This window comes from Hyperolius riggenbachi, chromosome 7 (genome assembly GCF_040937935.1).
Source record: "Hyperolius riggenbachi isolate aHypRig1 chromosome 7, aHypRig1.pri, whole genome shotgun sequence".
NCBI classification, from domain to species: domain Eukaryota; kingdom Metazoa; phylum Chordata; class Amphibia; order Anura; family Hyperoliidae; genus Hyperolius; species Hyperolius riggenbachi.
Genome location: NC_090652.1, coordinates 272,471,530 through 272,492,943, shown reverse-complemented (window position 1 = coordinate 272,492,943; position 21,414 = coordinate 272,471,530). Strand labels below are relative to the sequence as shown.

At 44.7% G+C, this 21,414-nt stretch overlaps 1 protein-coding gene across 3 annotated transcripts; it reads right to left on the bottom strand.

Annotated features, from left to right (window-relative positions):
- Positions 1-8,206: 8,206 nt before the first annotated feature.
- NR4A2 (nuclear receptor subfamily 4 group A member 2) lies at positions 8,207-20,796 on the bottom strand. Of its 3 annotated transcripts, none has more exons than XM_068245760.1 (8): positions 20,678-20,796; positions 17,479-17,603; positions 16,071-16,930; positions 12,811-12,940; positions 11,489-11,652; positions 10,128-10,330; positions 9,776-9,954; positions 8,207-9,595 (listed from the first exon to the last, which is right to left on the bottom strand). In XM_068245760.1, exons 3-8 carry the CDS (start codon positions 16,926-16,928, stop codon positions 9,339-9,341), a joined length of 1,791 nt encoding a protein of 596 aa, XP_068101861.1. In that variant the 5' UTR covers positions 16,929-16,930; positions 17,479-17,603; positions 20,678-20,796; the 3' UTR covers positions 8,207-9,338. The 3 variants fall into 3 exon arrangements, with proteins under 3 accessions (XP_068101861.1, XP_068101862.1, XP_068101863.1); XM_068245761.1 differs by having other exon boundaries at positions 11,564-11,652; XM_068245762.1 differs by having other exon boundaries at positions 16,071-16,752.
- Between the last annotated feature and the right edge of the window lie 618 nt (positions 20,797-21,414).

Sequence of the window (21,414 nt, the reverse complement as noted above, 5' to 3'; positions counted from 1 at the left end):
GCTCTGCTACCGAGCATGTGCAGAACGCTCCCAACTATGGAAGCACGAAAGAGGACATGCACAGTGGCTGGGCGACTTCTCAGTCGGATACATTACGGAGGGGGCAGCGGAGGAATGGCTGAGCGCGGAATCACAGCGAGGGAGCAGGAGGACTGCAGGGGCTGGAAGAAGCCTCTGGTGAGTAAATGGACATTTTGTTTAAGATTCACTTTAAATCTCACACACACACTACATAATCGGCCATCTCATGCATACAGCTCTTCCCCAATGTCATTCATTGATCTATCCTACCGGATCACTAAACGACAATCGAAGAACAAGACATTGCGCCTGTACTTATCCATCCAACAGAAACCATTCATTTTCACCATTTCAATAGTTTTATTACTGATGTAGCATGAGAAGAAAAAAATGACACATGATAGAAAAAATATACTTTAATTTCAAAATCAAGCATTGCATACATTGTACCAGCAACACAATTTAAAGTGTTTTGATCAATGGGATAACTATCCAAACTCAATTTGTGTTTTTTTTACAGTATCACTATTTATTTTAAAACGATAAGGCCTGCAGCCCACTACAGCAGTTTTAGCAGCATTTTGGAACTTCGGTCTGAAATTGGTCAAATCGCCAATGGGGCATGCTTGCGGCAGCACTGTATTTCATCCAATTCTACAATTATTATAGAATCGGATGGTCGATCGGCCACCAAATTGCTAGGTGTATGGCCACCTTTACTGTACAGCAGATAACTCCTGCTGGGGGTAACATGGTAGAATCCAGCAGCTACCTGTAATAAGGGACCCAAATAGCTACCACCTTTTCCCCCTGGTGAAATCAGTACAGGGGTACAGTACCTTGCTACACCTTACCCATTACCAAACATTGTTAAAAGTTCAAACGTACAGACGCACACACTTGGAAAAAAAAGTGTTTTAATTACATGATAAAAGAAATGCCAAAATTAAAAACATTGATTTTCCTATGCACTATTGTCAGCATGGCCGGCTTTGAGGCAAGGCCACATAGGCCATGGCCTAGGGCACCAAGAAGCAAGGGGAGGCAGTTGCTGGCACACTCAAAATGCATAAATGGCAATGGTCACAGACCCGGGCTGAGGTAGTGAAGGACATTACAGGACAGGACTGGCCGTTGGGAGGAAGGGGGAGACAAGCACAGGATGGGGAGAAGGTGGGAGACAAGCACAGGATGAGGGAAGCACAGGAATGAGGCAGGTGTGTGGTGGGGTTGTTTACCGCGGGCCTTGGGCAGCAAAATGTACAAATCCGGCCCTGAGTCAGGTTTCCTTTCATGACAGTAGAGCACCCACCTCTGTCACTCCCTGCTGCCAATCAGATGTATGTGTCATAACATCACCAATGCATCCGCCAGGGTCCTTGGAGTATAGAGGGTCCTGGGAAAAGTCACATTTTGCGTTATGCATGCGGTGCAATACCAGAGGGAAGGCTAGGGTTTTCAGCACCTGGGGACATAGACAGTTTTTGTGCCCCCATCTCTGGACAAAATGGAGCATGGCCATGCATCAAAATATGGTTGTTGTTGTTATGGGTAGAGTCAAATATACAAATGCTGTATATGTATAGCCATATGTGCCCCTCTTCCCCCTATTTAGATAGACAAATGTGCCCCCTTCCCCCATTCAGATAGCTTGATGTGCCCCTTTTAAATAGCCAAATGTGCCCCCCTTTAGATAGCCATATGTGCCCCCCAAAGTTAGCTATATGTGCCCCCCCCCCCCCCTTTAGATAGCCAGATGTGTCCCGCTTTTTCTGCTACTATTAACGCTTCTGCACTCCTCTGCAGATGGAGGAAGGGAAACTGGGGGACTTCAGGCAGCCAGAAAACCTACTTTTACATAAATGGGGATGCAGTGATTGGGCGCCCTCCCAGTGATGCGCCCAGGGACATATGTCCCCACTTGCCTACCCATAGCTACGCCTCTGTGCAACACATACAGTGAAACATACACTACATAAAAAAAGCAACTGTTAACGCATACGTTACCAGGGCCGGTTCTAGCTACAGTGGAGCCCTGGGGCATAAGTAACTTGAGGGGCCCCCAGCCCTCCCCGCAGCCTCTGAGCCGACTCCCAGGACCAATCCCATCCCACCACACTCCCAGCCGCACAAAATCATTAGATGTCCATAATATGTCTCCAAAAGCATTGTTGGGGACCCCATTACTCCCCTCCCCTTTTCCTTACACATCCAGAGTATACACACATTGGGGTCTTAACTAATCCAGGCAGGACACCATGAGGCAGCACCATGCTCTGTGCTCCAGGTTTCGTCTCATGGTGCCTCTCTTCCTCGTTCCCTGCAGGCATGGGATCACCATAGCTGGAGGGGAGGGGACACACACCTTGGGGCCTCTACAGGCCCTGGGTCATTTACCACCTTTGCCTGTATGGAAGCGCCGGCCCTGCGGGTTACTCCAAGGTATTCCATCGCATCGCACTGCTAAAGCATTGATGTGAACTTACCATTACAATATAATTGCAATGTGTTAATGCATAGCTTAAAGAGAAACTTTAACCCAGGATTGAACGTCCTTCCAATCAGTAGCTGATACCCCCTTTCCCAAGAGAAATCTTTACCTTTTCTAGAATAGATCATCAGGGGGATCTATATGGCTGATATTGTGGTGAAACCCCTCCCACAGTGTGATGTCAGGGCCATGGTCTTGATAGTTTCCTGTCTGTGAACCTTGCTGCATCGTGGGTAATAACTGCTATTTCCAACTGCCAAGCAAGCAGCATCTCCCTCTGTGCATGGAACTATTAGTAACTAACATTCCGTACAGATCACCTGGCAGAACTAGTCACCACCAGTGATAAATTTCAGAATGTAAATCATTGAGAGGAAAGTTATTACAATGGGCAAACACTGACTAAATAATCTATAAATAAATATTGTAAAAACAGAAAAAGAAAAAAAACACAATTCTTTAATTATGATATTTTCACTACAGTTCCTCTTCACCTGTACCCTCCCCCAATCCTTATGTAACCTGACCCCAGAAAACTGCTATACTTACCTACCAACATTAGAAGTTGTTTTGCATGCAGGGAATATTCTGAGTTAATGAGCTGTAAGCTTCTTTTTCATTATTTCAACTGCAGCCAAGGACTTTCAGTGCAGGACTGTAACTTTGAAGTGGGCACAGGTGCACTTCACAGCAGTTTACTGCACATCCACCAATGAAAGCTCCACTAATGGCTTCCTTCCTATCACCAGCTTCAGTATCTCTCCAGCCAGTAGCGTAGCTTAGGAGCTCTAGGCCCCAATGCGAGCTTTACATTGTGCCCCCTCTAGTGCTCTATACATAACAATTGATATGTTACGCCAAAACCTACCCAGGATAGCTGAAGTGTCAGAGAGGTGTAGGCTGGTGAAACAAGAAAAAAGGGCACAGGAGCCCTTGCTGTTAAAAGGGCGCTGCCATAGACACCCCTTATGAAAGCCGCAATTTGCAGCAAAGGTAAATTTATCGCTTAGCCGTGGGGGGCTAGGTTAAGGTTAGTATGGGGGAAGGGTAAAGTGTTGGGGTTGCTCAGCGTTAGGCACCACCTGGGGGGCTGAAGAGTTAGGCATCGGTAGAGGGAGGTCTTAGGGTTAGGCATCAGTCGAGAGTGTTCTTAGGGTTAGGCATCAGTAGAGAGTGGTCTTAGAGGTAGGCATCGGTAGAGAGAGGTCTTAGGGTTAGGCATCAGTAGAGGAAGGTCTTAAGTTTAGGCATTGGTAGAGAGAGGTCTTAGGGTTAGGCATCAGTAGAGGAAGGTCTTAGGGTTAGGCATCAATAGAGGGAGGTCTTAGGGTTAGGCATCAGTAGAGAGTGGTCTTAGAGTTAGGCAACAGTAGAGAGAGGTCTTAGGGTTAGGCAACAGTAGAGAGAGGTCTTAGGGTTAGGCATCAGTAGAGAGTGGTCTTAGAGTTAGGCATCGGTTGAGAGAGGTCTTAGGGTTAGGCATCAGTAGAGGAAGGTCTTAGGGTTAAGCATCAGTAGAGGGAGGTCTTAGGGTTAGGCATCAGTAGAGAGTTGTCTAAGAGCTAGGCAACAGTAGAGAGAGGTCTTAGGGTTAGGCAACAGTAGAGAGAGGTCTTAGGGTTAGGCATCAGTAGAGAGAGGTCTTAGGGTTAGGCATCAGTAGAGAGTGGTCTTAGGGTTAGGCATCGGTTGAGAGAGGTCTTAGGGTTAGGCATCAGTAGAGGAAGGTCTTAGGGTTAGGCATTTGTAGAGGGAGGTCTTAGGTTTAGAAATTGGTAGAGGGAAGTCTTAGCGAAGCAGGTGGCTGAGCACCTGCCGCCGAAACCAGGCGCCCCATAGCAGCAATGTTATGCTGTGCGGGGCGCGTAAGAGTAAATCAGAGCTTCGGCGATTGCTGGACCCCCAATTACACCTCTCTCCGAGTTGCAACGAATAGTATTTAACGCCGCCGAGGGAGAGCCGTCATTCAGCTCTCCCGGCGCCCAACTCACCCACGGCGTACTAACATGTACGCGTTCTTAGGGTAAGGAATCAAAAGAGGGAGGTCTTAGAAGTAGACATTGGTAGAGGGAGGTCTTAGGGTTAGGCATCGGTAGAGGGATCGGTAGAGGGAGGTCTTAAGGTTAAGCATTAGAAGAGAGATGTCTTAGAGTTAGGCATTGGTAGAGGGAGGTCTTAGGATGAGGCGTCAGTAGAGGGATCAGTAGAGGGAGGTCTTAGGGTTAGGCATTAGTAGAGGGAGGTCTTAGGGTTAGGCATTGGTAGAGGGAGGTCTTAGGGTTAGGCATTGGTAGAGGGAGGTCTTAGGGTTAGGCATTAGTAGAGGGAGATCTTAGGGTTAGGCATTAGTAGAGGGTGGTGTTAGGATGAGTCATCAGTAGAGGGATCAGTAGAGGGAGATCTTAGGGTTAGGCATTGGTAGAGGGTGGTGTTAGGATGAGGCATCAGTAGAGGGATCAGTAGAGGGAGGTCTTAGGGTTAGGCATTGGTAGAGGGAGGTCTTAGGGTTAGGCATTGGTAGAGGGAGGTCTTAGGATGAGGCATCAGTTGAGGGAGGTCTTAGGATTAGGCATCAGTAGAGGGAGGTCTTAGGGTTAAGCATCGGTACGGTGGAGGGAGGTCTTAGGGCTAGGCATTAGTAGAGGGAGGGTTCTGTGTAAGGGTAGGGTTAAGTCAAGACATAGTAAAATATCGGTAAAGATTACTGATATTTTACTATTGGAATTAAGTAGGAGAATATCGGTAAGTTTACCAATATTCTACTGGCAGCAATCCCCCACACCCTTTTTTCCAGGCGCCTTTTTTACATGTACTACACGTACTGAGGAGGAGCCTACACGGCTGAGGAGGAGAACAGTCTATTAATGGCTAAAACTAATCAGAGAACATACAGAGGTGACCCTTACCAACTTAGCACTAATACAGAGCTAATAAAGCATTCGAAGTAGGGCTCCAACTGGGCGCCCCTGGTCCAGGGGCCCTGGTGCAGTCTACCTCTGCATCCCCTATTGCCACATCACTGTCTCCAGCCACCTCAGCTCTGGGTCTGTAGGCGGGCAGCTGCAGCCAGGATTCAAGCTGGAACAAGCAGCATTGCTCACAGATGAAATACAACCAGATGAGAGCAAACAGAACTATCAGGCTGCTGAACTCCACTGGAAGCCCAGAGCGAATAGAATAGAGGATCAGTTCTGGTATAATGTAAGGAGACACAGCTGGATGTTGCCAAAAATGGGTGGTATAACCAGACGGATATCCAGTAACCACAGCTGGGGAACAGGAAAGATAATGTCAGATTCAGCCAACAGAAATCCATTACCAATAAAAGCTTTTTTCGTTGCCCATAGCAACCAGTCAGATAATTATAGTCTATATATAGATAGTTACAGTGTGACACTTCCTAAAGAAATGTACAGCAAAATCGGATTGCCTTTTTTTTTTTTTAAAGGACCTGATCTCAGAACTTCCTCCCTGCTCTAAAAGATAAGCAACAGCATAATAGCCTTTAAAGACAAACATGTATTTGTTACAGCTAATACAAATCCTGCAATGAATCTGCAGTGCCTACTTCCTGTTTTCATGGAAGCAGACATAGGGTGAAAATCCTGTGTTTACAACTTAGCTGTTCTGCTGAGGCAGCCAGCTGACACAGCTGAGAGATCAAATTACAAGCTTGTGAATAGTCACAGATGAAGGGGAACTTGGCAGGCTGAACTCTCTAAATACATACAGCTAGGATTTATCTCTGTTTTCCTTCTGCCCTGTGCAAGAGTTCAGCTCCACTTTAATATATTCCGAATTCTACATAAGTGTAACCGGCACAAGTGTAACTACAGGACTCTGTACTTTAGGTACTAGTTAATGGATCGCCTTACCCATAGTTGTCATTGTTACTGAGTGAACTACGAGTCCCTAAAATACATCGGTGGTTTGCTCTTCCTTTGGGTTACCCCCAGCAGACCAATCTGCGTTTGAACAATATTCTAGCGCTAGAATTGCGCGTCAGAAATAGACGCTAGCGTCGGCGCTGACATCTAACGTTTGCATTGTTGTTTTTAGCGCTTCATAAACGCCAGTAGCATTTATTATTCTGGATGTAATAACCTATATGTTAAAAGGAGTTCGGTGACTATTTTCCTAAGCGAATTTGACAGCTGCAAATCCACTTCAGTGATCTGAAGCGGATAATCCTTCCGGGGATCCCGATTTCTCTGCAGTCACAGTATGCACGTGTCATCTGCAGGTGACAGCGATGCATTCTGTTATATGTATTTTTTTATAAGGGCATTAATGTCCAAATTGGACAACAAAACAGTACTGCGGGGGTGTACCGGGGGAGGGAGAGGTGCGGGCATCCAGGTAAATATTTATTGTCAATCACTCTTATTGATCTCATCATAAATAGAAAAGCTATTGCGGCAAAGAGTGGAAAAGAATCGATGAGATATAATAAAATGTAATATCGTCTAATATATGAAAGCATATAAACTCTGTTCTAGGTAGCTTCCGTGGGATAGCTTCTGCCACGTTTTATTGATTTGCTAAGGTAGGTAAACTACTAGGTCAGACTTCTCACGGAGTTATTGGGGTGCCATGCTTGCAGGGAACCCCAAATACAAAATGATGCTGTTAAAAACAGTTGCTTAATTTAATCAAATGGATTGAAATCCAAACACAGATTGAGTGATTGAATTTCGGGAATGGGGGAGGTGGGATAAAAAAAAAGTATCTGTAGGATTTAACAAACTATCCAGAAGCACTTTGTCTATTCGCATTTCTGTATGAAATCAATAAACACGGAACCGAAAGGTCTGATTCAGTAGGACACAAAATATTACCTGGTCTGCTCTTAAAAACGAATTTTGATGCCACCACAATTAGTCCCCCTGTCGTTCTATAATTAGGTATTGGGTGACTATATATATATATATACACGGTTTTTGTTTCCTTACAAGAATCAGTGATTCCTGTATTCTGTTCTATTTGTGGAAATTGCTAAACTGCTCAAACTACTTTGTTAGAATTGGGCGAGCTAAAGGATTATCAGATAAAGGACCTTTTATTATTGACTGTGACGTCCCACTGATTCAATATTCAAACACTGGCCGTCTGTTGCCTGTACATACATTTCTACAAGTGCAAAAAGTTGTTAAAACGGTTTACATAGCTTCACTATACAATTCTCTCTGATTTTATCTTCATACTGCATTATTGCTTTCACTGATGATAACTGTTCGTTATTCTGTTTCATAGTGCATAAGAAATCACCGCCTTTTGCTTTTAAAATGCTCAGCTCTGATCTGAGATACGACATTAGGATTTCGACTTTATGTGGTACTAGCTGAGTTTTTAAAAATGTAAAAAAAAAAAAATCAAAAAATGACATGCTTGAAAAAAAAATAGCCAAAAAATGTAAAACAAAAATAATTATTTAAATAATTTATTCAGACAGGATGTGAAAAGTTCCTTTCCTCCAACTGCGAGAATGCATAATATCCTGGTCATCACGTTTTTCTTTAAAAAAAAAATACCCTTTTATCATAGGGAATCTTTGAACTTTTGAACCTTCACCTGTTTGTAAACATTATCAGAGCAACAAACAAATATCGGCGTTCCAAACAGTTCTCAACGTTCGAAACGCTCTAAAGAGGAAACCACTCACATAAGATAAGAACAACCAATAGGAGAGAAGGATGATGGCAGTATTACAAATTTTACTTCCAAACATGAAATAATATATTAACTGACAATCTTTTGGAGACATTTAAAAAATAAAATGAAAGTGCTCGTGTATTTCCACGGGAGGAATCCTCGCTCATACCCTTGGAAACAGTTAAAAGCTTTTTTTTTCCCCTTTGCATGCAAGTTTAATTTAGTCTTCGACAACAAAAAAATAAAAATTAAAAATAAGATACCGTATAAATTCTGTATTAACATCAACAGTACATACAACACTTACAAACAAGGAATTTTGGACACTGTTACAAACACCAAGGTGTCCTTTGTCTTTGTATTATTTTTTGTAATACTTGTGCCTACTTATTTTACACTTGAGAAAATGTTTACTTTATTTTTTTTATTCTTTTTATTTATTTTTTTCTTCAACTCGAATAACTACCAGTCTTTATAAAATCTAGCAGACTACATAGTGTCTGTATACTATTTATATAATATAGACATCACTGGAGAAGCAATTGCCTATAGAAGCTTTTTTCCCGATCTAGTACTGTATAAACATGCTTTCTTTTTTATGCAATAATTTTTTTTAGTCATCTTTATACTTTTTTTTGCAAACACAGCTCATAGGATCGGTTTAATATTTATTCATAAATAGGCACAAAATGATTAAAAATAGCTAAACTGTATTTTATACATGTACAAGCTTTTTGTTGTGTCTTTTTCCTTCATGCCATCCATTGAACATGTTAATTTTGTTTTCACAATATATTACAGTTTTGTTTTACAATGGGAGGAAAATTATATGTAAGTCTCTGTTGGGGGGGGGGGGGGTTGAAAATGAGGGGGGCTATGCGATTGGTCACCTTGTAATACTATTGACTGAGGTCATTTGTGGATGCACTGTGAAAGATATTGTAGGCTGGAGTGGTGTCTTGTGATAATGGACTTGATCTGGTTTGAGTCCGTTTTGCTTGACCTTGATGTTTTGTTTGGGATTCTGGAGTGCCCCTTTTCTTTCTACTGTCCCACAGACCACAAGTCCACTTCTTAGCAATTTGGCACCCAAACTGCATATATGTTTTAGTTTTTTCACAGGTAGTGTCCCCTTTAGTTTCTTGTGTTATAGAGTCCATTGAAATGTCTGTATTCAAAAAGGTAGCGTATCCAGAAAGAGTTTGTCGATGATGGCTGGGGGTGGTACCAAGTCCTCTAGTTTTAGGTAGAAGATGCGTTGGAGGCCCTGCGTGCAAAGCGTGCGTAGCTCAGGCAACTTGCCTAAAAGTTTGGAAAGGTAGTTTGGCCGATTCAGGCCGCCATTGTTAAAAGTCACATGGTCCTTGAGGCAATTTATGATTTTGTTCTGAAGGTCCTCCACTCGCTTGGGTTCCTTGAGTCCGTGCCTTTCTGTTGAAGCAAAAAAAAGGAGGTGTCAAAATTAAAAACGTTGCAACAAAATTCCAACTTGCGTTTGGGGGACGGGTGTTAGGATGGGTGTGGGTGTGTGTGTGGTTGGGTCGGGGCCTTTAGTTATATGAAGAGGTTGAGATATATATAGGTTTATAAAGCAAAGGCTTGGAGACTCACCTGTGACCATGGCCAAAGCAGCAATGCAGGAGAAGGCTGAAATGTCAATGTTCATGCTCTGTAGGTTGGAGGAGAACTCAACAATAGCGTCAATCCATTCTCCAAAGCCCCTGACGCACTGTAACCTGTGCAGCACCGCGCCATTACAGAAGATGAGTTTGCCCTCAGCTGGGTTAGACCTAGAGTTAATTAAAAAAAATGAGGGGGGAAAAAGACAAAAACTAATTAGTAACAGGATAATAAATGGGCGTTTAAAAGACTCCTAATTACCACCGAACCAATAAAATGCAAATCAATTGACCTTGAACAGAGGGTTGCTTATATAACAATTAAAACCTAATTTGGTAATTACCTGTAAGCTAACCGCAGCACGAAGAGTTCCAGGAAGGCCGACTCGAAGAGGAGGTCCTGGTCCTGCTTGTGGAGCTCCGAGAAGCCCGGGATCTTCTCGGCCCAGCCTCTGATGATCTCCATGGACCCCGTCAGCAGGTCGTAAAACTGCTGTATGTGTTGAGTGTCATCTCCATTCATCTGGAACTCCGGGTTAGCTTGGAACTGGAACACACAACAAACCAAACACTGTTATATAACCCGTGAAATTGCCAACACAGGACAGCTTATCTTTGAAGAACAATTGCTGCAAACGTGTGACCAGTAGAAAGATGAGACGCAACCTCTGGCTAATTTAACCATTTGATGGTGGCAGGGGGTCCTCTGAGTCCATAAGTTCCTTCAGAGTACTGCGAATACGATACTGACTATTCAAACTATGCCTATTTATATATTACATTATGGCGAGAAAGACATGCAGCTCGTAGCATGAGAGCAAGCCAGTGTTATCACCAACGTTTCGGCCGCTGAATTTAATGAAGCCAAAACGCATTTATATAGTAGATGTCTCTTAAAAATCTCAATAGATGTCTTACATTTTAAAATATCAGGAGGCCAAATAGCCTAAGAGTCGTGAGGCCAAATAGCCTAGGTGACGTTCTGTGAATAGTAAAAAAAAATACGTGGCACCATTAGTAGTAACCGAGCACGGACTATGTATGACTTTGGATGTGATGGACATCTTGGTGGCTACATAAAACTACATAAACTGAAAGCTACATAAACCTCTCAGACTAGGGTCTATAATTCCCTCCAGCTAAATGAATCATTCCCTGAGCCATGTGTGTTAATATAGCAGGGAAAGAACGGTGGGCGTACCAGCCATCACAAGACTCAACCCAACGTTTCGGCTGTACTACTGCCTTTTATCAACGCATCTCTATAGATACAACTAACGGCTCATGTTTCAGGTATGAGGTTGCGAGTTGGCTTGCCAAATAACCAATAAACTCTTAAATGGTTTGGTTAAAATGAATGCGACTAGTAGGAAACATAGGGTATCAAGTACCCTAGCTAAGATGACACCATTTTCAATCCGTCAATAAAATGCTGCAGTTGTTTTTAAGTTTAAACATTTATTGGATCAATACGAGCTCTAAGAGATCAATATTTTGCAGTAACCAACGTTTCTGACGCTCCATAGACCTTCATCCGTTCCCCTCTGATGCAGAAGGTCTCAGGCCCTATGGCCACACGTATACAAGCAGATACAATAAAACATTTGAGGGTTGATATAAACCTCGCACAGGCACCTGAACAGCCGCAGGGGGGTTATGTGGTGCCCCACTAAGGCTGCAGAGTACAGCCTGTACTCCCACTTACCCTGGAATAGTCCAGGCTGCTGACTGCCGGATTGGAATCGACGTGGGCTCTCACTAGGGCACTGATCAGACTCACCGGGGGGCTGGGGGGCGACGGCTCCTGAGGGCTCTTGGGCTTGGACGGCAAGCGACCCCTCCGACCTTTCAAGCTGTCTGTGCGCACCACTGCCAGGAGAAGAAAACACAAAGTGACGAAAACTTCCAGGATTCTCGGTGCCCACTCACATTCCTTGGCACCCTCTGCCCTCTGTCTCATCACAAAGGCACCCTTCAAGGGGAGGCTCTCTGCGCCGATTACACGGAGCTCATGTATGAACAATACAGTGGGCAACACAACTGGGGCTCGGGCAGAAAATTCCTGGCACCCAAAAACCTCTCCGGTGCCAACCCAAGTGCCCACACACGCACGGATCCATCCATGGTCTGCCTGCTGCAGAGGGCACTTAACCCACAACTTACACAAGAGGGGAGATAAGGAAAGGCACACACGTGTGTCTGTGTGCTTGAGATGTGATGATAGTGTGTGTGTGTGTGTGTGTGTGTGTGTGTGTGTGTGTGTGTGTGTGTGTGTGTGTGTGTGTGTGTGTGTGTGTCTGTCTGTGTGTGTGTCTGTCTGTCTGTCTGTCTGTGTGTGTGTGTGTGTGTGTGTGTGTGTGTGTGTGTGTGTCTATATGTGTGTGTGTCTGGCTGTGTGTGTGTGTGTGTGTGTGTGTGTCTGTGTGTGTTTCTGGCTGTGTGTTTGTGTGTGTGTGTCTGTCTGTGTGTGTGTGTGTCTGGCTGTGTGTGTCTGTGTGTGTGTCTGTGTGTGTGTCTGGCTGTGTGTTTGTGTGTGTGTGTCTGTCTGTGTGTGTGTCTGTCTGTGTGTGTGTGTCTGTTTTGATACAAGTGTGTGTGTCTTTGTGTGTGTATGCATGCATATACATGATATACGCCAACATAGTATATCATCACTTCCCTAACACACACACACACACACACACACACACACACACACACACACACACACACACACACACACACACACACACACACACACACACACACACACACACACACACACACACACACACACACACACACACACACACACACACACACACACACACACACACACACACACACACTATAGAGTCAGGTCTCAAGCACACAGACACGTGTCTGACTTCCCCTAACTATATATATATATCTTTCTCTCTTATTTATCTATCTATGTATTGTTCCATTGCCTATTTCTTTCCCCCCAGCACAATCTCTCCCCACAATTCTCCCCGTTCATAATAGCACAGCAAGCATACTTGATAACAGACAGATGGGACCATGTACCTTCTTTGACCATCCCGACCACCAGGCACTTCTGAAAGCGGCAGTACTGACACCTATTCCTCCGCCGTTTGTCAACCGGGCAGTTTTTATTGGCTAAACAAACATATTTGGCATTTTTCTGGACCGTGCGCTGGAGAAGGAGAAGAAGAGATGGATGAGTGGATGAGACACATCACCGTCATACTCATTACAAGTGATTGGAATAATGTGTGTGAGCGGCTGGGGCCCCTCTGTCTGTGTCTATGTGTGTGTGTGTGTGTGTGTACACTGCCTGTTAGATGCCCTATCTAACAGGCAGAAAATTGATAGCATTAGTACTGGAGGTGTCCTGGCTGCTCTTAGCTGAGCCTACCATGCTTGCAGGACAAGGAGCAGACGATCAGTAAATACAATACCGTGAGCATTCATATTATTTACATCCCTCAGAGAGGTCTCTATTTCAAATGATAAGATTATTCAATCAGGCCGACGAAATAAAGAGATCACTTAATTTCACCATAGGGAATTCTGTTCCACTTGGTTAGTTCAGACACGGTTTTCTGTCCTAAGCAATTTAAATCTGGAAAAAAAGGGGGGTGGATGCTGGGAGCCCATGCAAAACAGATCTGTGCTCACCCAAATACAAGGCAGCCTTATAGAGGGGGAAGATGCTGAGGTTGGGGGAAGATGCTGTTGTAGAGGGGGAAGATACTGATGTTGGAGGGAATATACTGATGTTGGTGGGGATGCTGATGTTGGTGGGGGAAGATGCTGATGTTGGGGGGAAGATTCAGAGGTTGGGGGTAAGATTCTGACGTTGGGGGGAAGATGCTGATGTTGGGGGGAAGATGCTGAAGTGGAGGGGGAAGGTGCTGATGTAGAGGGGGATGATGCTGATGTTAGTGGGAAGATGCTGATGTAGAGGGGGGTGATGCTGATGTTAGTGGGAAGATGCTGATGTTGGGGGAAGATGCTGATGTTGGAGGAAGAATAGATGCTGATATTAGGGGGAAGATGCTGATATTAGGGGGAAGATGCTGATGTTGGGGGAAGATGCTGATATTAGGGGGAAGATGCTGATGTTGGGGGAAGATGCTGATGTAGAGGGGGAAGATGTTCCAAGGAGTAAAGCTAGACCCTAATTGCCCACAATACATGTCCTTGCTGACTTGTTTCATCAGACAGTCGTAATGATGGAAGTGATTGCAGACCCCCTCATCAGTAATTGACAATGTCATATCCCTGCGATTCTAGATCTATTCTCGGTTTAGAATCACGATCAGAACTTTTTTTTAAAAAAATGATAGTTTAATTGTTTACATTCTGGACCCATCCTCTTGTTAGGATGAGACATAAAGACCTAACAAAGTGACACTCTAATTGTCATTACAGTGTAGATCCCGCACCTGTTATCGCGATAGAATCACAATCAGGACCTCCTGACACGTAATACTGTTTTGATTGTGGATCCTGACTGCTGTGGCACTTGTCAGGGTCAGGGATGTGGCACAGTAAATAGACACTGATGTTGTTTTGATTAGAAGACTCTGGCACCTCTCCTCTCGTTAGGATCAAAAGAAGACCCTCCAAAATGATTAATTGTATCGCTCTGATTATAGAGGATGATTATCATGCACCCGCATCAGAATCAGAGCCTATTAAATGATCACAATTCAGGGTCCACTTAAATGATCACAATTTAGGAATTATTGTGGAATTATATTTTTTATACCAGCTGCCAATATCATTTGGATTGTGGACAGCAATTATTGGGAAAAACAAGACTGACGTTTCAGTTATGTCACCCACAACACTGACACTTAAATGCTATATATATACAAATAAATAAAATATCTAAGTGGTTGTGTGATGTATACAAATATCACAGATGCACCGAGGCACTGTTTAGCACCAGCAGCTGTTAGGGTGTCAACATTGTTAAGTCATTTGTTACAATAATGTAAACAGAATTAATACTCTTGAAATTGCTACTGTGTGTCGTTTAGAACGCGTCGCTGACAATGTAGCAAATGGATTAACAACGTTGCCCTGGAACGTGTATTTGTGGATAATGTGTCACATCGCATTAGTGGCATTTTTATTTCCAGGGAGACATGTGAGACAGTATATTTTCCTCTGCAACAAACAGGAAGGTTCGGCAGAGCACGCTTTTGTCATGGATAATACCAGTGCCACTTATATTTTTTGTTAACAATGTATCAACGTTCCAAAGGCAGGCGTAATAGTGTTCGGCTGCGGATGTGCTTTGGGGATCGTAGTGTAACTGATGCTATTGTTAATAATGGATCAACGCTCTAAGTTGATTTGGAGCAGCCTCGTATTTTTATACCAGTGTTATGAATGTATCAATGTTCAGGTGATTAGCATGTTCTGTGTGACTGTCCCCTTGTTAATGATGTGTCAACGTTCTAGAAGATGTCTCCTGCTGTCTTTGACTGTTAACAATGTATCAGAATTCTACAGGCAAGTATTTAGCCAGGTCTGCCCTGACTGTGTTGTTAGTAATGTGGCAACTTTCTTCCACAGCCCTGCTTTTCCTAACCAATGTATCAACTTCATAAAGACAGGTTTGTTTTGTTTGTTTTTTACATTATTTGTTGATTTTGTTTATAATGTATCAGTATTCTTAACCCAGGTGCTTGTGTGCTATTGAGTGTTTCTCTCGTCCAAGGTAACAGTGTATCAGCGTAATGTATATGAAATCATTAAGTTGCTAATCGTTATGTTAAAAAAATGTATCAATAAAGTTTTAAACAGATATTTTTTATAGGTTATACTTAAGTTAGTATTGATTGTACTCTTGTTTATAAAGTGCTATAGTAGGTTGCTTTGGACTATGCTGTATTGTGTATATACCGGCTGACAATGCATCGATGGCGCTGACGATACGTGTATTACAATGTCAATTCTAGATCGCCTTCCTATACAGTTAATAATAATGTATACTTTTGTATGTATGTAAGTAGGTATATGTATGCGTCAGATGTATCAAGCGAGTTGTTTTGCTTGCTATGCTCGCCTAGTTAACATTATATGAAGGTCCAAAACAGGTTCTACAGAAGTCCTCGCTCATTGGATAGTGCTAATTAAGCTCAAATGTATAGTTTATCTATATGTAGTATTGAGACGTGTCCTTATAGATAATGATGCATACACTTCCTGCTAAGTGTCAACGTTGTAGAAAGGCATTTCCTTCGGAATGCTCACTAGTTGATAAGGCTTGGACATTGACTTATGTGAATTTAAAGTCTTCTACTCACCTTGAAAAACCCTTTACATCCTTCACAAGTCCGAACTCCATAGTGTTGGCAAGCAGCATTGTCTCCACAGACAGCACAGAGCCCCTCGTTGGACGGGGACCCTCTGGAAGGGGGTGAGGGGACCTGGCTGTCTAAGAGTTGGGAAGCGGGGCCAAGCTGAAGTCCAGGAAAGCCCATGTGTGCCTGTTTCCTGATAGGGTTGGGGACGGCAAAAGTCTGTCCATCCACCACATGGTGGGCACCAGGGGTATCGGGGTTCATGGAGACGTGGTGGTGGCCGTCGAACCTCATTTGACAGCTAGACACCGGGGTCCCGGGCGGGGACTGCTTGAAAGAGAACAGGGACAGTCTGGAGACGGGACCTTTCCGTTGGTCAATCATGTGGCTGGTGGCCACGTAGTTCTGGTGGAAAGTATGGAGGCTACCAGGGTCATCCCACATTGCACTGTGCTGGACGGGGAAGCCTGGAGGGTTGGAGGTTGGGGATGAAGAAGGCTTGTAGTAGGCAGGGTGGGCCATCATCTCCTCGGACTGGTGTCCCAGGTGGCTGTGCTGTTGGTAGCCGTGCATCGGAATATCTTCCACTTTTATGGAGGACTGCTGGCCAGGCACGGGCATTTGGTACAAGCAAGGTGGCTTGACGTCGTAGCTGGTGTTGTAGTTATCCATAAAGGTACTGAAGCTGGGGAGAGAAGTGGTGGCAGTGATTTCAGTGTTCGTCAGGTCCATGCTAAACTTGACAAACTCTGGCGTTAAGAAATCGGAGCTGTATTCTCCTGAAGAGTGGTAACTGTAGCTCTGGGAAGCTGGGCTGGCTCCTTGTGGCGACGACCCATACTGAGCCTGAACACAGGGCATGGCTGTAAATAAAACAATTAAATAGATACCCAAGCTGTTCATCTGCGTTCTATTACCCCCTTTTTGGCCTTTTTGGGCCGTAGTTCCATTGAACACCCCCACCCCCACAACAAATAAATTATAACTCACCCACCCACCACCATGTACACCCCACCCAGGTACACACAATAGAATCAGCGTGCCCTGTGATTCCCTCCCGGCTAGGTGAGCTAAAAATGACCCCAGCTAAATAACACACAGATACACACAGATACGGGTAAGGCAATACATGCAGCGAGTTTATTCCAGCGCTAACGCTAGGCGTTAACGCAAACCACCTGCCATATACAACTGCATAAACGCCATAAAAATGACTCTAGGCGTTAACGCTAGTCAAAACTGCATAAGCGCAATAACAATGACTCTAGGTGGCTAAATGACAAACTTGCACAACACGACAGTATTTATTTTATTGCTGACCCAAAATATAAGGGGGGGGGGGGGGGGGGGGGGTGATAGTCTAAATCCCAAGTCTGACCCCCCTCATACGCCATCATAAACTGCTACAAACCTTCAGTCGGGCTTTGGGCGCTTTCGATGAAAGTAAATGAGGACAGTGTTGTAGTTCTGTTCGTAACAAACTCCCAAAGTGTAAAACGTTCAGGTGAGTGGCACCCAGGATGCCAACGTCGCTGCCTGGAGAAAGAGAGAGAAAGAGAGAGAGGGCATGAGAGTTATAAAGGCACAGAAGCCAACAAAGAACGTCCATGTGAATGTGGATGGGAAAAGAATAAACTAAAACGCACGTTGGTGATTGCAAGTGACGTGAGTCATGGGAGGAAGCCCTTCTGCCTGGATATTGTAAATCACTGTAAACACAGCAGACTGTTGAGTCATTAAACCGTTCCTAGTGGGTGTTCACTCCATTGAAGTGTGCCCGGGTAATCAATTAGTGCAACACATGACAGGCATTTAAATGGTGTCAGTACAGCCATCAGGACGTGACACGAGGAGGCCTAGAGAGGAACAGGTATTTCTGATCACCCCCTCCCCCCCCCCTCTATATAAATGTGTTTTAACATTTCACACAGTGCTATAGCATCCTTACTTCATTTCGTAAAAATAAACAAATTGGGATATAAACAAACTTTCAATTATGATCGGCCAATCACTGCCCGATTTTACCACCTCCAATGTAGCATGAGGGTCAATAGACATTGATTGTGTAGCTAAACCCTCATACTACTTGGGAAGGGTAAAATTGGGCAGTGATTGGCCATTCATGATTGAAAGTGTGTACCAGGCTTTAGAGGTGGCAGTCCTATTCCAGGACCTTAAAAAGTGCACCACTATAAAAAAATGCCTCCTGGATGAGCAGTTTATTTATAATCTATATAATGATTATTAAAGCGTGTGACACCTCCGCAGGCGTCTGAAGAAGCGGCCCTCGCCACTGTCACCTCTGTGGATTAATTGAGCCCTGAGCTCCCTGCATTGTTGCTTATTAGCGTGTTACATTGTAGCAAGACAAGTCAGTTCAGTTCCATATTAATTGGTTTGCATCCCCTCCCCTCCTCAGCAGCTCTCTTGGCCCCGAGTACAGTAACCAGGAGACAGAGAGAGAGGCAGGCAGCCCCCCCCCCCTAACCCCACCACCACCCTACCCCCCTCAATGTGCCAGCCATGCCAACCCAAGTGCAGCCACCATCTGCAATGGGCAGCCCGTAATCCTGGGCACATGGCAGGCACTAGGTAAATGTCAAACTAGGATAAGCCAAGCCACATGTGCAGCACTGAACTCGTGTGTGGCACAGCACTACTGTCACAGTACTACTGACTGCTATATATATATATATATATATATATATATATATATATATATATATATATATATATATATATATATATATATATATATATATATATATATTCATTCATTCTCACAAGCCAGCAGAGTGACACACAGCAACAGCACATACCAATTCTGCAACGGCACACACCAGCCAATTTATATCCTGGCACCCCATACTGCCACCCAGGCAATCTATACTCCACCAACTGCCACATGCATTGACAGTCTGTAACAATCCATTCTATAGACCCGGCAAGTTTTCCGGAAGCATAACAGATCAAGGCCAAACTATCAAAGTGATCAAGTGGCAAATAAGTGAGTGAAGTTAACATGAAGAACGTAAGAGCTTTCCTACTGATTGCTTGTTCTCCAGCTGAAGGCTTTGCAATAGGAAAGAGCGTGTGACAGATCGAGGCTATGACATATCCGGGTAGTTGAGTGTAGTATTGGCAGAGACGAGGCAGCTGTAGTAGTGTAGGGAGGGTGGTTACAGTAGTGGATCAGATTAGTACTGATAGAGTTGATGTGATGGTTACAGTGTATGAGGCAGTAATGAGGTGACAGATTGGTAAGTGTAATGAGTACAGTGCATTAGACGTGTTGTGTGAGGGTGTTAGGCAGTGGGGTGACAGTGTAGTCAGTCAGTTTGTATGAGTACAGTGTATTATGTAGGATGTGAAGTTGTATTGGGGTATCAATGTGTATAAGTACAGTGCATTAGCTGTATTATGCAGCAATGGGGTGACAGTATAGTGGGTCAGTGTGTATGTGAACAGTGCATTAGCTGTATAATGTGATGTTGTTTCTCAGGCAGGTTGCTATTAGGCAGATCTCCCATAGGAAGCGGTGTGGAGGGGGCATTAGAGGCAGTGTGTGTTTGCAGGTTGGTATTAGGCACATCTCCTATGTGTGAATGGGGCATCAGATGTTGGCATTCTCCCCTGCGTGGAGAAGCAGAGTTTGGCACTAGGCAGATCTCCCATAGAAAGCAGTGTGGATGGGGCAGAAGTGGTAGCAGAGATTGGCATCATTGAGCAGATCTCTCATAGGAAGCTGTGTGGATGGTACAGAAGAGACAGCAGAGTGTGTAAGTTTGCAGGTTGGACGTAGGCAGCAGCGGTTGTCATTATTAGGCAGATCTAGATGGGTTAGCAGAGGTTGTCAGATATCCTATGTGTGGATAGGGCATCAGTTGTTGGCATTATTAGGCAGATGTGTGGATGGGGCAGCACAGATTGGCATTATTAGCCATATCTCCTATGTGTGGATGGGGCATTAGTTGGCAGAGGTTGGCATTATTAGGCAGATCTCCTAGGTGTGGATGGGGCATTAGTTAGCAGAGGCTGGTATTACTAGGCAGCTGTGCAGATGGGGCATTAGCAGAGGTTGGTATTATTAGGCAGATCTCCTATGTGTAGATGGGGCAGTAGTTAGCAGAGGCTGGTATTACTAGGCAGCTGTGCAGATGGGGCATTAGTAGAGGTTGGCATTATTAGGCAGATCTATGTGTAGATGGGGCAGTAGTTAGCTGAGGTTGGCATTATTAGGCAGATCTATGTGTAGATGGGGCATTAGTTAGCTGAGGTTGGTATTATTAGGCAGATCTCCTATGTGTGGATGGGGCATTAGTTGGCAGAGGTTGGCATTATTAGGCAGATCTCCTATGTGTAGATGGGGCAGTAGTTAGCAGAGGTTGGTATTATTAGGCAGCTGTGTGGATGGGGCATTAGTAGAGGTTGGTATTATTAGGCAGATCTCCTATGTGTGGATGGGGCAGTAGTTAGCAGAGGCTGGTATTATTAGGCAGCTGTGTGGATGGGGCATTAGTAGAGGTTGGCATTATTAGGCAGATCTCCTATGTATGGATGGGGCATTATCAGGAGTTGGCATTATCAGGCAGCAGATGGGGCAGACTTACTTGCAGTGCAGAGGGGGATCCAGGCGTCTCTAGGCATCCAGCTGTGAGCAGCACATCCCGGGTGCAGCACTTGCCTGTCACTAGTTGAGCAGAGCTCTGAGCTCTCCTCTGCAATGTGCCTTTGTTTATGTGGGCTCAGTATTCCACTGCAATCACACTACATGCGGCTCGCGTCAGCCGACGTCAGCGGCCCGCCAGCCAATCAGCGCCCGCCCCGGCCCGCTCACTCCGCGCCGTTGGCTTTTGGTAAATTTCCGATGTGACGTCACGCCAGCGAGCGCAGGGCTTAGAGGTGGGAAGCGAGTTGGGTTCTCACTTTCTGTGGAGCTTTCCTGTAGTGTGGGCCGGCCTGGGGGGGGGAGGAGGGGCGGGGCGGCCGCGGGGGGAGGAGGGGCCCGGCCGCTGCTGCTGGAGGGCCAGCCGAGCCGAACGTTCCATCCGATCGCTCACTACTCCCAACGTAAACGCTCCACGCCGCCCTGTGCCAGCATCGCAATGGACTAGGCTAGTGATATATCTATATATCTAATACTATGAGGTTCTGCAGCAGCTTGATGCATGCATTCTTCTTCCTCTACTTTCTCGCTGTTCACTCAAGAGGTTCTGCAGCAGTTGGAGATTAAGAGTCATCTGGTGAACACGAGTTCACTTAAAAAAATGCACAGCTCGTAGTACACGTTAAAAAAACACAGTAAGTTACAATGCCCAGTAAACTACTCTCACTCTTTAGCCACTAC

Bases quoted from the DNA above. Each gene is read 5' to 3' on its own strand.
- NR4A2 (XM_068245760.1), bottom strand. From the start codon at position 16,928: ATGCCCTGTGTTCAGGCTCAGTATGGGTCGTCGCCACAAGGAGCCAGC. The intron at 11,653-12,810 runs GTACATGGTCCC...TTCTCCTGGCAG, and splicing joins GGTCGGGATGGTCAAAGAAG to TGGTGCGCACAGACAGCTTG. The intron at 10,331-11,488 runs GTAAGTGGGAGT...TGTGTGTTCCAG, and splicing joins GCAGCCTGGACTATTCCAGG to TTCCAAGCTAACCCGGAGTT.